Raw genomic sequence first — 12,448 nt, forward strand, 5'->3', positions numbered from 1 at the left:
CCATTGTCATTACATTGATTCTTCTCATCCATGAGCACGGAATGTTTCTCCATTTGTTTGTGTCTCTCTGATTTCCTTGAGCAGTGGTTTGTAATTCTCTTGAAGAGGTCCTTCACTTCCCTTGTTAGCTGTATTTGTAGGTATTGTATTGTTTTGTAGCAACTGTGAATGGGAGTTCATTCATGATTTGGATCTCTGCTTGCCTGTTGTCGGTGTATAGGGATGCTTATGATTTTTGCACATTGATTTTGTATCCTGAGACTTTGCTTAAGTTGCTTATCAGCTTTAGAATCTTTTAGGGTTAAGATAATAAGGTTTTCTAGATATAAAATCATGTCATCTGCAAATAAAGATAATTTGACTTTCTCTCTTCCTGTTCAAATACATTTTGTTTCTTTCTCTTCCCTGTTTGCCCTGGCCAGAAATTCCACTTCCATGTTGAATGGGTGTGGTGAGAGAGGGCATCCCTCTCTTTTGCTGGTTTTCAAGGGAAATGCTCCCAGCCTTTGCCTGTTCAGTATGATATTGGCTGTGTGTCATATATGGCTCTTATGAAGTATGTTCCTTCAATACCTAGTTTAGTGAGAATTTTTAACAAAAAGGATGTTGAATTTTATCAAAGGCCTTTTCTGTATCTATTGAGAAATCATGTAATTTTTGTCTTTAGTTCTATTTATATAATGAAGTGCATTTATTGATTTGTGTATGTTGAGCCAAGCTTGCATCCCAGGGATGAAGCCTACTTGGTTGTGGTAGGTAAGCTTTTGCTGTGCTGCCGGATTTGATTTGCAAGTATTTTGATAAGGATGTTTGCATCGAAGTTCATCAGGGATATTGGCCTGAAGCTTTCTTTTTTTGTTGTGTCTCTGCCGGGTTTTGGTATCAAGATGATGGTGGTCTCGTACGTTAGGGGGAGTCCTTCCTTTTCAATTTTTGGAATAGTTTTAGTAGAAATGGTACCAGCTCTTCTTTCTACCTCTGGTAGAATTCAGCTGTGAATCCATCTGGTCCTGGGCTATTTTTGGTTGGTAGATTATTTATTACTGCCTCAATTTCAGAACTTGTTTTTGGTCTATTCAAAGATTCAATTTCTTCCTGGTTCAGTCTTGAGAGGGTGTATGTGTCCAGTAATTTATAAATTTCTTCTAGATTTTCTAGTTTATGTACACAGAGGTGTTTATAGTATTCTCTGATAGTTGTTTGTATTTCTGTGAGTTCAGTGGTGATATCCCCCTATCATTTCTGATTGTGTCTACTTGATTCTTTTCTTTTTCTGCTTCTTTATTAGTTCGGCTAGCAGTCTATTTTATTTATTTATTTTTTTCAAAAAAGGGGCTCCTGGATTCATCGGGACTTTTTTTTTTGAGGTTTTTTTATGTCTCTATCTACTTCAGTTCCGCTCTGATATTTGTTATTTCTTGTCTTCTGCTAGCTTTGGGTTTGTTTGCTCTTGGTTCTCTAGTTCTTTTAGTTGAGATGTTAGGTTATTGCTTTGAGATCTTTCTAGCTTTCTGATGCAGGCATTTAGGGCTATCAATTTCCCACTTAACACTGTTTTAGCCGCATCCACAGATTCCGGTACATTGTCTCTTTGTTCTCATTAGTTTCAAATAACTTCTTGATTTCTGCCTTAATTTCATTGTTTACTCAAGAGTTATTCACAAGTAGGTTATTCAATTTCCATGTAGTTGTGTGGTTTTGAGTGAATTTCTTAATCTCAAGTTCTAATTTGATTGCACTGTCATCAGAAAGACTGCTATAATTTCACTTCTTTTGCATTTGCTGAGGAATGTTTTACTTCCAATTATGTGATAAATTTTTGAGTAAATGCCATGTGGCAATGAGAAGAATGTATATTCTGTTGAATTTGGGTGGAGAGTTGTTTAGATATCTATCACGTCCACTTGACCCAGGGCTGAGTTTAGGTCCTAATTATCTTTGTTAATTTTCTGTCTTAATCATCCATCTAATATTGTCAGTGGGGTGTTCAAGTCTCCCACTATTACTGTGTAGGAGTCTAAGTCTCTTTGTAGGCATCTAAGCACTTGCTTTCTGAATCTGGGTGCTTCTGTACTGGGTGCATATATATTTAGAATAATTAGCTTTCTTGTTGAATTGAACCCTTTACCATTATTTAATACCTTTGTTTGTTTGATCTTTGTTTAAAGTCTGTTTTGTCAGAAACTAGCATTGCTTTTTTCTGTTTTCCATTTGCTTGGTACATTTTTTCTCCATCTCTTTATTTTGAGCCTGTGTCTGTCCTTGCACATGAGATGGGACTTTTAAAGACAGCATGCTGATGGGTCTTGGCTTTTATCCAGCTTGCCATTCTGTGTCTTTTAACTGGGGCATTTAGCCGATTTACATTTAAGGTTAGTATATTTATGTGTGAATTTGATCGTGATGCTTTTTGGCAGACTTGTTTATGTGGTTAGTTCATCGTGTTCTGGTCTGTGTACTTCAGTGTGTTTTGCAGTGGCTGGTAATGGTCTTTCTTTTCCATATTTAGTGCTTTCTTCAGGAGTCTTGCAAGGCAGGCCTTGTGGTCATGAATTTCCTAGGCATTCACTTGTTTGAAAAGCATCTCATTTCTCCTTTGCTTATGAAGCTTAGTTTGGCCAGGTATAAAATTCTGGGTTAGAAATTATTTTCTTTAAGGTTGTTGAATATTGATCAGTAGCTGCTACACTGGAAGGATGGCAGAGCAAGAGCAAAGAAAAAATCCCTTTGGTTCCAGAAAATCTTCTGAAAAAGAAGAAGACTTATCAAGCCCTGAAAGCAACTCAGGCAAAGCAAGCACTTTTGGCAAAGAAGGAGCAGAGGAAAGGAAAAGGGCCTAGGTTTGAGTGACTGGAATTATTCCTACATGATTCCTGGCAGTGGAAATGTGACAAGGTACATGTCAGATGACTAGAAGTAAAGCCTCATGCCTTCAAATTGCCAGGTAAACATGCCTTTGTCATATGAATAGAAAAAATTGATGGTGTCAGTTTACTGGTGCAAAGAACCATTGCAAGACTTCGCCTAAAGAAAATTTTTAGTGGCGTCTTTGTAAAAGTCACCCCCCAGAACCTAAAAATGCTGCAAATAGTGGAAGCTTATGTGACCTGGGGATTTCCAAATCTGAATTCTGTCTGGGAACTCATTTTGAAACATGGACAAGCCAAGGTCAAGAATAAGACCATCCCTCTGACAGACAACACGGTGATGGAGGAGCACCTGGGGAAGTTTGGTGTCATTTGCTTGGAAGACCTCATTCATGAAACTGCCTTCCCGGGGAAGCATTTCCAGGAGATCTCATGGGTCTTGTGCCCTTTCCACCTCTCAGTGGCCCGTCATGCTACCAAAAATAGAGTGGGCTTCCTCAAGGAGATGGGGACACTTGGCTATCGGGCTGAATGCATCAATCAGCTCATCTGCCAACTGAACTAGACCCAGGTGCCAAACTGTAATAAATTTTTATCAATGAAGTGGAAGCATGTGTTTTTCGGTTTTGGAGAATTTGTATTAAGTATCTTTGGAGATTATTTCCTTCTTTATCTTCAAAAACTGGAAAGGAAGGGTCAAAGAAAAGACAGTAGCTGGCCAGGAATGGTGGCTCATGCCTGTAATCCCAGTACTTTGGGAGGCTGAGGAAGGCGGACCACCTAAGGTGGGGAGTTTGAGATCAGCCTGACCAGCATGGTGAAACCCCATCTCTACTAAAAATACAAAAATTAGTGGGGTGTGGTGGCCCATGCCTGTAATCTCAGCTACTGGGGAGGCTGAGGCAGGAGAATCACTTGAACCCAGGAGGGAGAGGTTGCAGTGAGCCAAGATCGTGCCATTGCACTCTAGCCTGGGCAACAAGAGCAAAACGCTGTCTCAAAAGAAAAAATAGTAGCTTATGTTCATAGCAAGCACCTCTCATCACAGTCTAGTCCCAAGGAAAAATTCCGGCGTTTTCTACATTGGCTATTGCCTTGTCTGAAATCAGCACATTCCGTGGAGGAAGGAGTCCTACTTTGCTGCATCTCCTATCCTAGGGTTTAATGTTAATAACTGAGTAACTCTAGCATTTGTACAAGGCTCCCTAAGACTCCTGCAGCAGTGGACAAGCCCAGGGACATAAGTGAATCTGGAGATTCCTGGGGCCTTGTTGTGAAAAAGATTTGAAATATACATAGGAGGAAAGGTACAAAAATAAATGTTCACTTGTCTCTGAAAAAAAAAAAAGATTCTTCAATATTGGTCCCCAATTTCTTCTTGCTTATATGTTTTTGGCTGAGAGATCCACTGTTAGTATGATGTGTTTCCTTTTATGGGCCACCTAGTCTGTCTCTCTGGCTGCTCTTAATATGTTTTCTTTCATTTTGTCCTTGGAGGACCTGATGATTTTGTCTTTGGGTTGATCTTACTGGCCTTCTCTGCATTTCCTGAATTTGGAGGTTGGCCTGTCTTGCTAGGTTGGGGAAGTTCTCCTGGATGATATCCTGAAGTATGTTTTCCAGCTTGGTTCCATTCTCCCTGTCTCTTTCAAGGACGCTGATCAATCATAGGTTTGGTCTTTTTACATAATCTCATATTTCTCAGAGGTTTAGTTCATTTCTTTTCATTCTTTTTTTTTCTTTCTTGTCTGCCTGTCTTATTTCAGATTGATAATCTTCAAGCTCTGAGATTCTTTCCTCCTCTTGGTCTATTCTGCCATTGACACTTGTGATTGCATTGTGAAGTTCCTGTGATATGGTTTTCAGCTCTATCAGGTTGATTATCTTCCTTTCTAAATTGGCTATTCTGGCTACCAGCTTCTGTATTGTTTTATCATGAATCTTAGCTTCCTTTCATTGGGTTACAATATCCTCCATTAGCTCTGCAAAGTTCCTTATTATCCACCTTATGAATCTTACTTCTGTCAATTCAACCATCTTAGCCTCAGCTCAGTTCTGTGCCCTTGCTGGAGAGGTATTGCAGTCATTTGGAAGAGATGAGGCACTCTGACATTTTGTGTTTTCAGTTTCATTTTGAATTAATTCGGTTTTCATTTTGAATTAATTCCTTCTCATCTTTGCAGCATATCTACCTTTAATCCTTGAGGTTGCTGCCCTTTGAATTAGATTTTTGTGGGGTCCTTTTTGTTGATGCTGTTGTTTCCTCTTTGTTTTTCTTTTAACAGTCAAGCCACTCGATCATAGGGCTACTGCGGTTTGCTGGGGGTCCATTGCAGACCCCAGTTGCCTTGGTTTCTCTTGTACCTGGAGGTATCACCAGCAAAGGCCATGAAACAACAAAGATGGCAGCCTGTGGCTTTCTCTGGAAGCCCTGTCCCACGGGAGTACTAACCTGTTGCCAGCCCACATGCAACTGTTGAAGGTGGCTGGGGACCCTCATTGGGAGGTCTCACCCGGTCAGGAAAAATGGGATCAGGGACCTGTTCAAAGAAGCAGTCTGGCTGCTTTTTGACAGAGCAGGTGTGCTGCATTGGGTGGGACCCTTCCTTTCTGGACCACCTGTATTCCCCAAAGCCAGCAGGTTGGAGTGTCAGAGTCAACCAAACTGCAGGGATAGCAGACACCCCTGCCCCCTGGGAGCTCCATCCCAGGGAGAGATCAAAGCTCTGTCTGTAGAACCCTGGCTGGAGTACCTGAAGCCCCTACGGAAAGGTCCCACTCAGTGAGGAAGAATGGATCAGGGTCCCACTTGAAGAAGCAGTCTGGTTACAATCTGGCAAGGGAGCTGTATTGCATTGTGGGGGACCCTTCCGCATCCAGATCATGTGTATTTTCCAAGCCTGCAGGATGGAGTGGCTGAGCCCTCAGAACCACAGAGATGGCAGCCGCCTCTCCTGCCAGGAATTCTGATCCATCTCAGGTGGGCTCCAACCCACTGCCATTGGCTGGCTGGGATTCCAAGACCATGGGTCTTAACTTGTGAGGTGCTGTGGAAGTGGGGTCCACAGGATGATGGTCTGTGGCTCCCTGAATTCAGCTTCCTTCCTAGGGATCTGTACAAACAGATTTCCTGCCTTTCTGTGGATCCCAGGGCTGGAATACGTAAAACTCCTGGGTCTCTGTGTGCCTGAGCGGCTGCTCTGCCAAGACTCCACATAGCTCTGTGTATCAGACCCAAGGCCCTGGTGGCATGGGCTCACGAGGGTATCTCCTGATCACGGGTTGCAAAGATCCATGGAAGAAGTGTGACTTCCCAGGCAAGGTCGCACAATCACCCACTGCTTCCCTTGGCTGGCAGTGGGGATTCCTTCTGTTGCCCTCCCCCACCTCCATCTCCACCCCCGCTGCTTTCCTTTGTTCTCTGAGGGTAAACTTGCTTGCCTAGTCAGTCTCATTGTGAAAACCTGAATATTTCAAATTGAAGGTGCTGAATTTACTCACCCCTTTTCATTCCACTTCGTAAGTGCTGCAGACGGCAGCTGCTTCTAATCGGCAGTGTATATGATTTTCTATCTGAGAATAAGCCTGAGTAGACATAGATATTTAACAGGTGGCAATAATAATGTGTAGCTAAATTCCTCGGGGCATTAAGCATTAATCAAACACAGATGCAAGTCAGATCTTTTTCTATATTTTTTATAGTCTACTTTTACCTCTAGGTTCTACAATGAAGTTTTAATTAATCCTTCATAACTTAAGATTTTATTAATCTTTAGAAACATTTTTCCAAGTAGATTTTATTTCTTTATAACAAAACAACGCTGTTAAATATAAGCAAAATCTTCAACTTATCTCTAAGGTGCCAGCTACATGAACGTACTCTAGAAAAGATTGCTGATTATTATGATATTTCTCTCAGTTCCTTGTGACTATTTCAAAAGCAAAGTAAGAGCTCTGCCTTTGATCTCCCCACTGCTGTAGGTGTATAATCTGCTAACTGTGAAGGATCTCACCGGTTTTCCTGACAATGTGAACCAGCAGGAGGGAGAACACGAACCCTGCCCCGACCCCTTCATCTTTCATTATGGGGCCTTCTATGTTCCCTTATCAAGTAATGATGAAGCAGATGTTTATGGCTTCCTCAAGGTAAAATTCTCCCTACTTCTTAACATGCTGGCTTGTGATTTATTGAATGTTAATAAAACTCTGTATCTATGCATAATTTTAATAATTATTTAGATGTGCCTCTTCATTTTTCAGTGGAGAAAAATGAAGCCCATAAAGAGGTTAAAGTCTCTGTCAGGATCAGGCCAAAACTCAGTTTGTCAGTCAGGGCTAGATCTAACCTCTGCCTATTCATCCAGATACTTTTTAGTTATGTGTAAGGGTTTTTTTCACAAAGTAAACAATAGCAAATAAAGAATACAATCTTAATAATCCGTAAGTGTAGTCATTTCACTACTGTAGATTTACTGTAGGGTGTTTCACCATAGAATTAATATAAGGCTACTGGAATTACATAAGGCAGTTTCTAAGGATAGTATGTTTCATATATTCTAATCAAGCTTACAAGTTGATGGAATAATCATTTTTTCCAGGAGATGGGATTAAAGGTGTTCACTAACTCAAAAGTCCGAAAACGAAAGTCATGTTCAGTCACCCCCATTGCGCCTGTAGGAGGAGTGAGTCAAGGATACTATGGAGGTATAATAGCAATTTGCTTTTAATTTTATTTCATGTCCAATAATATTACTATGCCAAAAATATAAAATGAGATAATATAGCCCTATTTCCATTTTATACACACAGAGAAACCAAGATTCAAATTAGTTGTTTCTTGCTAACTTAGCTGGTGATAACCAAAACTGATCAGAGATTTTTTTTAGATACATCAGATATTTCAGGGCACAAAATCAGATAAAATACAAGATTCTGATGTACCATAGGAGAAGGAAAATGCTTACAATGGAAGGAGAGAATAATTCTGATTATGGAAACAGGAAAGACATTCATAGGAATGCTGTATTTTAAAAAACATAAAGAAGGACAAAATCCTTCACTGGTGACAAGAAACAATGTGAACATCTCAGAAATATCTCCCAATCTTTGGCCAAAACCACTACTCAAATAAAGCAGACATTTTCAAGACCCTTCAACTTATTAAAACGTCTGTCCCATCACCAGGTCTGCTTACACTGGAACACTGTCCAGCCCTGCCTCATCCCTCTCACCTGATTCCACTCCGCTTTTCTCCAAAATATTCCTGATGTCCATCTGCTAACGAAATCTATATGCCTTGAGCTCAGACTGGAAATCAGAAGTCCTATATGTGAAGTGGGTGTGTCACATCTCCTCTCTAAGCCTCAAATCCTTCATTAATAAATTGAAGGACTTTGACTAATGGTTCTTCAAGACCTTGGAAAATGCCCAACAAAATAACTAAATACAATGTGCCAAAGCAAATTAAGAACATTTGATTGTTTAAATAGCATTTCTATGTTCCTTGGCATTTAGATTACATTTAAGATTAATATCCATCTTTAAATGACCTTTATTATAAAGAAAATGACACCTGTTAAAGGGCCATGGACTGTTTATACATTCAGTGATAGCACACATTTCTAACAATATCTCAAAAATGGTAAATATGATTTTGTCATATATCAAAGATATTATATAAATAATGAGAATAGAGCATAAGGGAAAGGAAAATAGCCAAGAGACTTAAATAGAACAAACATCGAGTTTAAACCATGGAAGTTAGGGATGAAGGAAACATTCTGGAATTTATTAAAAATGGATGTGGGGCCGAGCGCGGTGGCTCACACCTGTAATCCCAGTACTTTGGGAGGCCGAGGCGGGTGGATCACGAGGTCAAGAGTTCGAGACCATCTTGGTCAACATGGTGAAACCCCGTCTCTACTAAAAATACAAAAAATCAGCTGGGCATGGTGGCGCATGCCTATAATCCCAGCTACTCAGGAGGCTGAGGCAGGAGAATTGCCTGAACCCAGGACGCAGAGGTTGCAGTGAGCCGAGATTGCGCCATTGCACTCCAGCCTGGGTAACAAGAGTGAAACTCCGTCTCAAAAAAAAAAAAAAACAAACAAAAAAAATGGATGTGGGATCATATAATAACACTCAGAAAAAAAAAAGAGCTTCTAAAATGTGTGATGAATAAACCACGGAGATTGAAATTAGTAGAGATAAATGAGTCAGGTATATGAGGAAATAAAAGAGCTAAGAAAACTAAAATATCTTGTGATATTTCTTGAAAATAAGTTCAAGGAAAATAGCCACTTCCATGACTATTTGGGAAGCCATCATACACCCTGAAGGTGTTTGATGGTATAGAACAGTACATATGAGTACATACGGTGGCGCACACCTGTGATCCCAGCACTTTGGGAGGCCATGGTGGGTGGATCACAAGGTCAGGAGATCGAGACCATCCTGGCCAACATGGTGAAACCGATGTCTACTAAAAATACAAAAATTAGCTGGGCATGGTGGCAAATGCCTGTAGTCCCGGCTACTCCCGAAGTTGAGACAGGAGAATTACTTGAATCTGGGAGGCAGAGGTTGTAGTGAGCCAAGATTGCGCCACTGCACTGCAGCCTGGTGACAGAGCAAGATAACGTCTTAAAAAAGAAAAAAAAAAGAACTGTACATATGAAGATTTGAAGAAGATAAATTCACTAGTGTTGGTAGGGCCTAAAAGAGAGGAAGAGTGAAAGATAATAATTAAATTAAACAAGGAACTAAAACTGTGCCAGACAATGAAAGACATGACTAGTACCTGAAACTATAAAAATTAAGAAGTTATAAATTTAAATTCATGTGTTCGATATTTATTGACCTAGTTTCTATTTATATAACAAATAATAAGAACAAAAATCTTCAACAATATGAAGGTTATGTTCTAATAGGCAGTGAGAGAATATTGTATGGCTCACTATAAGGTCATAAATACTATATAGGAAAATTCAAGTAGGAAAGGGATTTTGAGACTGAAGGAAGTTGCAAATGTAAATGAGGGGGTCAGTAAAGATCTTACCAAGAGAGTGAAATCTGAGCAAACATTTGAAGGAAGACAACAAGCCATATGACTCTCTGGAAAAAAGAGTATTACAGTCGTAGGAAACAATATCAATAACAGAAAATGCTTATGGAGTGCTTTCTATGCTCCAGGAGATAGATAATAGGGAGATAGGTAGAGGATTGATAGACCGATAGATAGTTATAGATAGATTATTTTAGATAGATTTCCTTCATTCTTGCAGTAACCTTATAAGGTGTGTATTCTTAACACTATTTTACATGTAGAAAAACTGAGGTCCAGAAAGGTTAAATAATTCAGCCACTAAGATGTCATAGCCAATAAGTGTGGCATGGGGTAGATTCAAGTCAGGGAGTTTGATTCTACATCCCACGTTCATAACCTCCTCACTAGTCTATCTCTCAAAGGCTTTGAGGTGAGAGCATGCCTGAATTGTTCTAGGCAGAGAAAGGAAACCAGTGTGGTTAAAACAGAGAGAATAAAGAGTGAGCAGCTGGAGACAGAGATCAAAACAATACTTGAGGCTGCATTGTATGGGGCCTGTAGGTCATAGTAAGGACTTGACTTTTATACTATGAGTGAAATAAGGAGCTTTTCAGAAGAGGAGTGACATGATCTAATATGTGTCTCGATCACACTAGATTCTAAATTAAAAGAAAATTTTCAGAGTTTTTTTGTTTTAATTGTTGTTGTTTGCTTGAAGGTATTAAAGGTCAAAAAAGTATTATGAAGCTGGGTTGAGCAGCCATTTTTAAGTTATGAACAGAACATTTCATTGAAAGTATTTTGGGATCAGCAGCAAGGCAGAGTATGAGTGGCTTAGTCCAGAACTCAACACATTTTCATGAAGTCAAATGGAAAAAAAAGAGCAAGAAAAACAAATAAGATTTTTGTCCTGGGAAACCGGTTTAAAGGCATTTACTGTAGAGTTTATTAGTTGTGGGATGCAGAAAAATAAAACTGAGATCCAGAGACTATGAAAGGACACATGGAAATCAAGTTGACAGTAAGGGTGGGAAGGATATAGCCATCTTCCACCAGATGCCAGGGCTTGTTAACTGAAGGGCCCTTGACATCTTCAGGAGAAAATGGAAAATAGTTCATTTAGGTGCATCCTCCTTTTAGATATTTCAATATTTAAGATAACAGTGAAGACAATGTAAGACAGAACATCAGTGAGAAATCAGAGTCAAAGATAGAAATCGTTGCCATTTGGAAGGACATGGGGCAAGAAGGTGTGTAATATTCACTTAAGAAATTACTACTGATGCATTTCTGAAATATCACATGAGGTACATGGAGGGAGACTTAAATTCAGTTTTTAAGCATGATTTCAGGCACAACATGGACAAAATTGCCTTCATGTCCAGCTCTCTGCCCTGTCAAGTTAGTAAATGATTTCTTTGTGTCAACCATACAGCTATTCCTAATGAAAATATCTGTTTTGACATCTGAATTATTTATTTCAGATGTCAAAAAATAAATAGAATAAAATCTAATGCCCTCATCTTATTACCCAGAGAATAACATTTTGCAAACTTCCATACAGTACACAGAATTTAAGTCATTAAATTCTGTTCACTCCACTGATAATTCCATTTTCGGTATAGCCACCACTCGCAATGCCTAAAGAGCATTTTACAATTCCTCAGTTTCTCTAAGAATGAAGCAATATTGTCTTAACCTCAAAACCAGCCCTTCCCTGCAAAACCCATAAAACTGTCTCCAAGTGATCTTGTTTTCCCAGCCTCCATTCACATCAAATTATGCTATGTCTGGGATACACAGAATTTTCACCTCTGACAAAGACTCCTCTCTGTTCAGAGAATGAGGGATCACAAAGTATTTCCCAAGTTCTACAACTTCTACAAGACTTTTAGGACACTCTGAGCAGAAAAACTGAAAATTTGTTCTCCAAAGTCTCACACGTGCACCATGAAATGAATGCATGCTTTTCCCTAACTAGACAATTTTCTCTTTCTTTAGTAGCTTCAGGAATGGCAGCGATGCCATATTCTCCACAATTTGGTGCACAAAATATAATACCTGTAAGTAATGAACAAAATTCAGGGCCAGTCCCTGAAACGGTGCGGAGTTATTTTCCTGAGACTTGGATCTGGGAGTTGGTGGCAGTGGAGTAAGTGAATTGACTTTCCTCCATTGGCTAGAGGGGAGGGGATGTGGTTCCTCCAGCATTTTCAATTCTAAGATAATCTTTCTGAAAAGTTCTGGATAATTATCTTAATCTCTTACTTTTTAGGATAGACTTAAGTTAAATTCTGCAGCTGTATAAGCTTATTAATGTAATTGTCTCAGTGCCGAGCAATTCTAAAATAATTATTCCTGATGCTGTCAAATAGTAGAGATGGGAGCTATAAATATCCAATTCTATATGTACTATTTAATGTCATTCAGGGAGGCTTCTGTAAATATCAGGGCTGGAGCAGGCACATAAACAAATCAGGCTATGTTAATCCAAGGGTCTAACCGTTGGTCACTTAAAAATGCTTATTTATGAGAT

At 39.5% G+C, this 12,448-nt stretch overlaps 1 protein-coding gene and 1 pseudogene across 2 annotated transcripts in view; both read left to right on the forward strand.

The window, feature by feature from the left end:
- LOC116545725 (pregnancy zone protein) overlaps positions 1-12,448 on the forward strand; it is a 51,049-nt gene that overhangs the window by 16,932 nt on the left and 21,669 nt on the right. Inside the window, exons 4-6 of one of the 2 annotated variants that reach the window (XM_032272230.1) lie at positions 6,849-7,013; positions 7,466-7,571; positions 11,917-12,064. In XM_032272230.1, the coding sequence (XP_032128121.1) occupies positions 6,849-7,013; positions 7,466-7,571; positions 11,917-12,064 (419 nt within the window). Of the gene's footprint in view, positions 1-6,848; positions 7,014-7,465; positions 7,572-11,913; positions 12,065-12,448 lie in introns of both variants that reach the window. The other variant, XM_032272231.1, reaches the window with a different exon arrangement.
- On the forward strand, positions 2,490-3,589 carry LOC116545726 (annotated as a pseudogene).

The sequence above is a fragment of the Sapajus apella genome, unplaced genomic scaffold (assembly GCF_009761245.1).
Source record: "Sapajus apella isolate SASKATOON/1434 unplaced genomic scaffold, GSC_monkey_1.0 scaffold350, whole genome shotgun sequence".
NCBI lineage: Eukaryota > Metazoa > Chordata > Mammalia > Primates > Cebidae > Sapajus > Sapajus apella.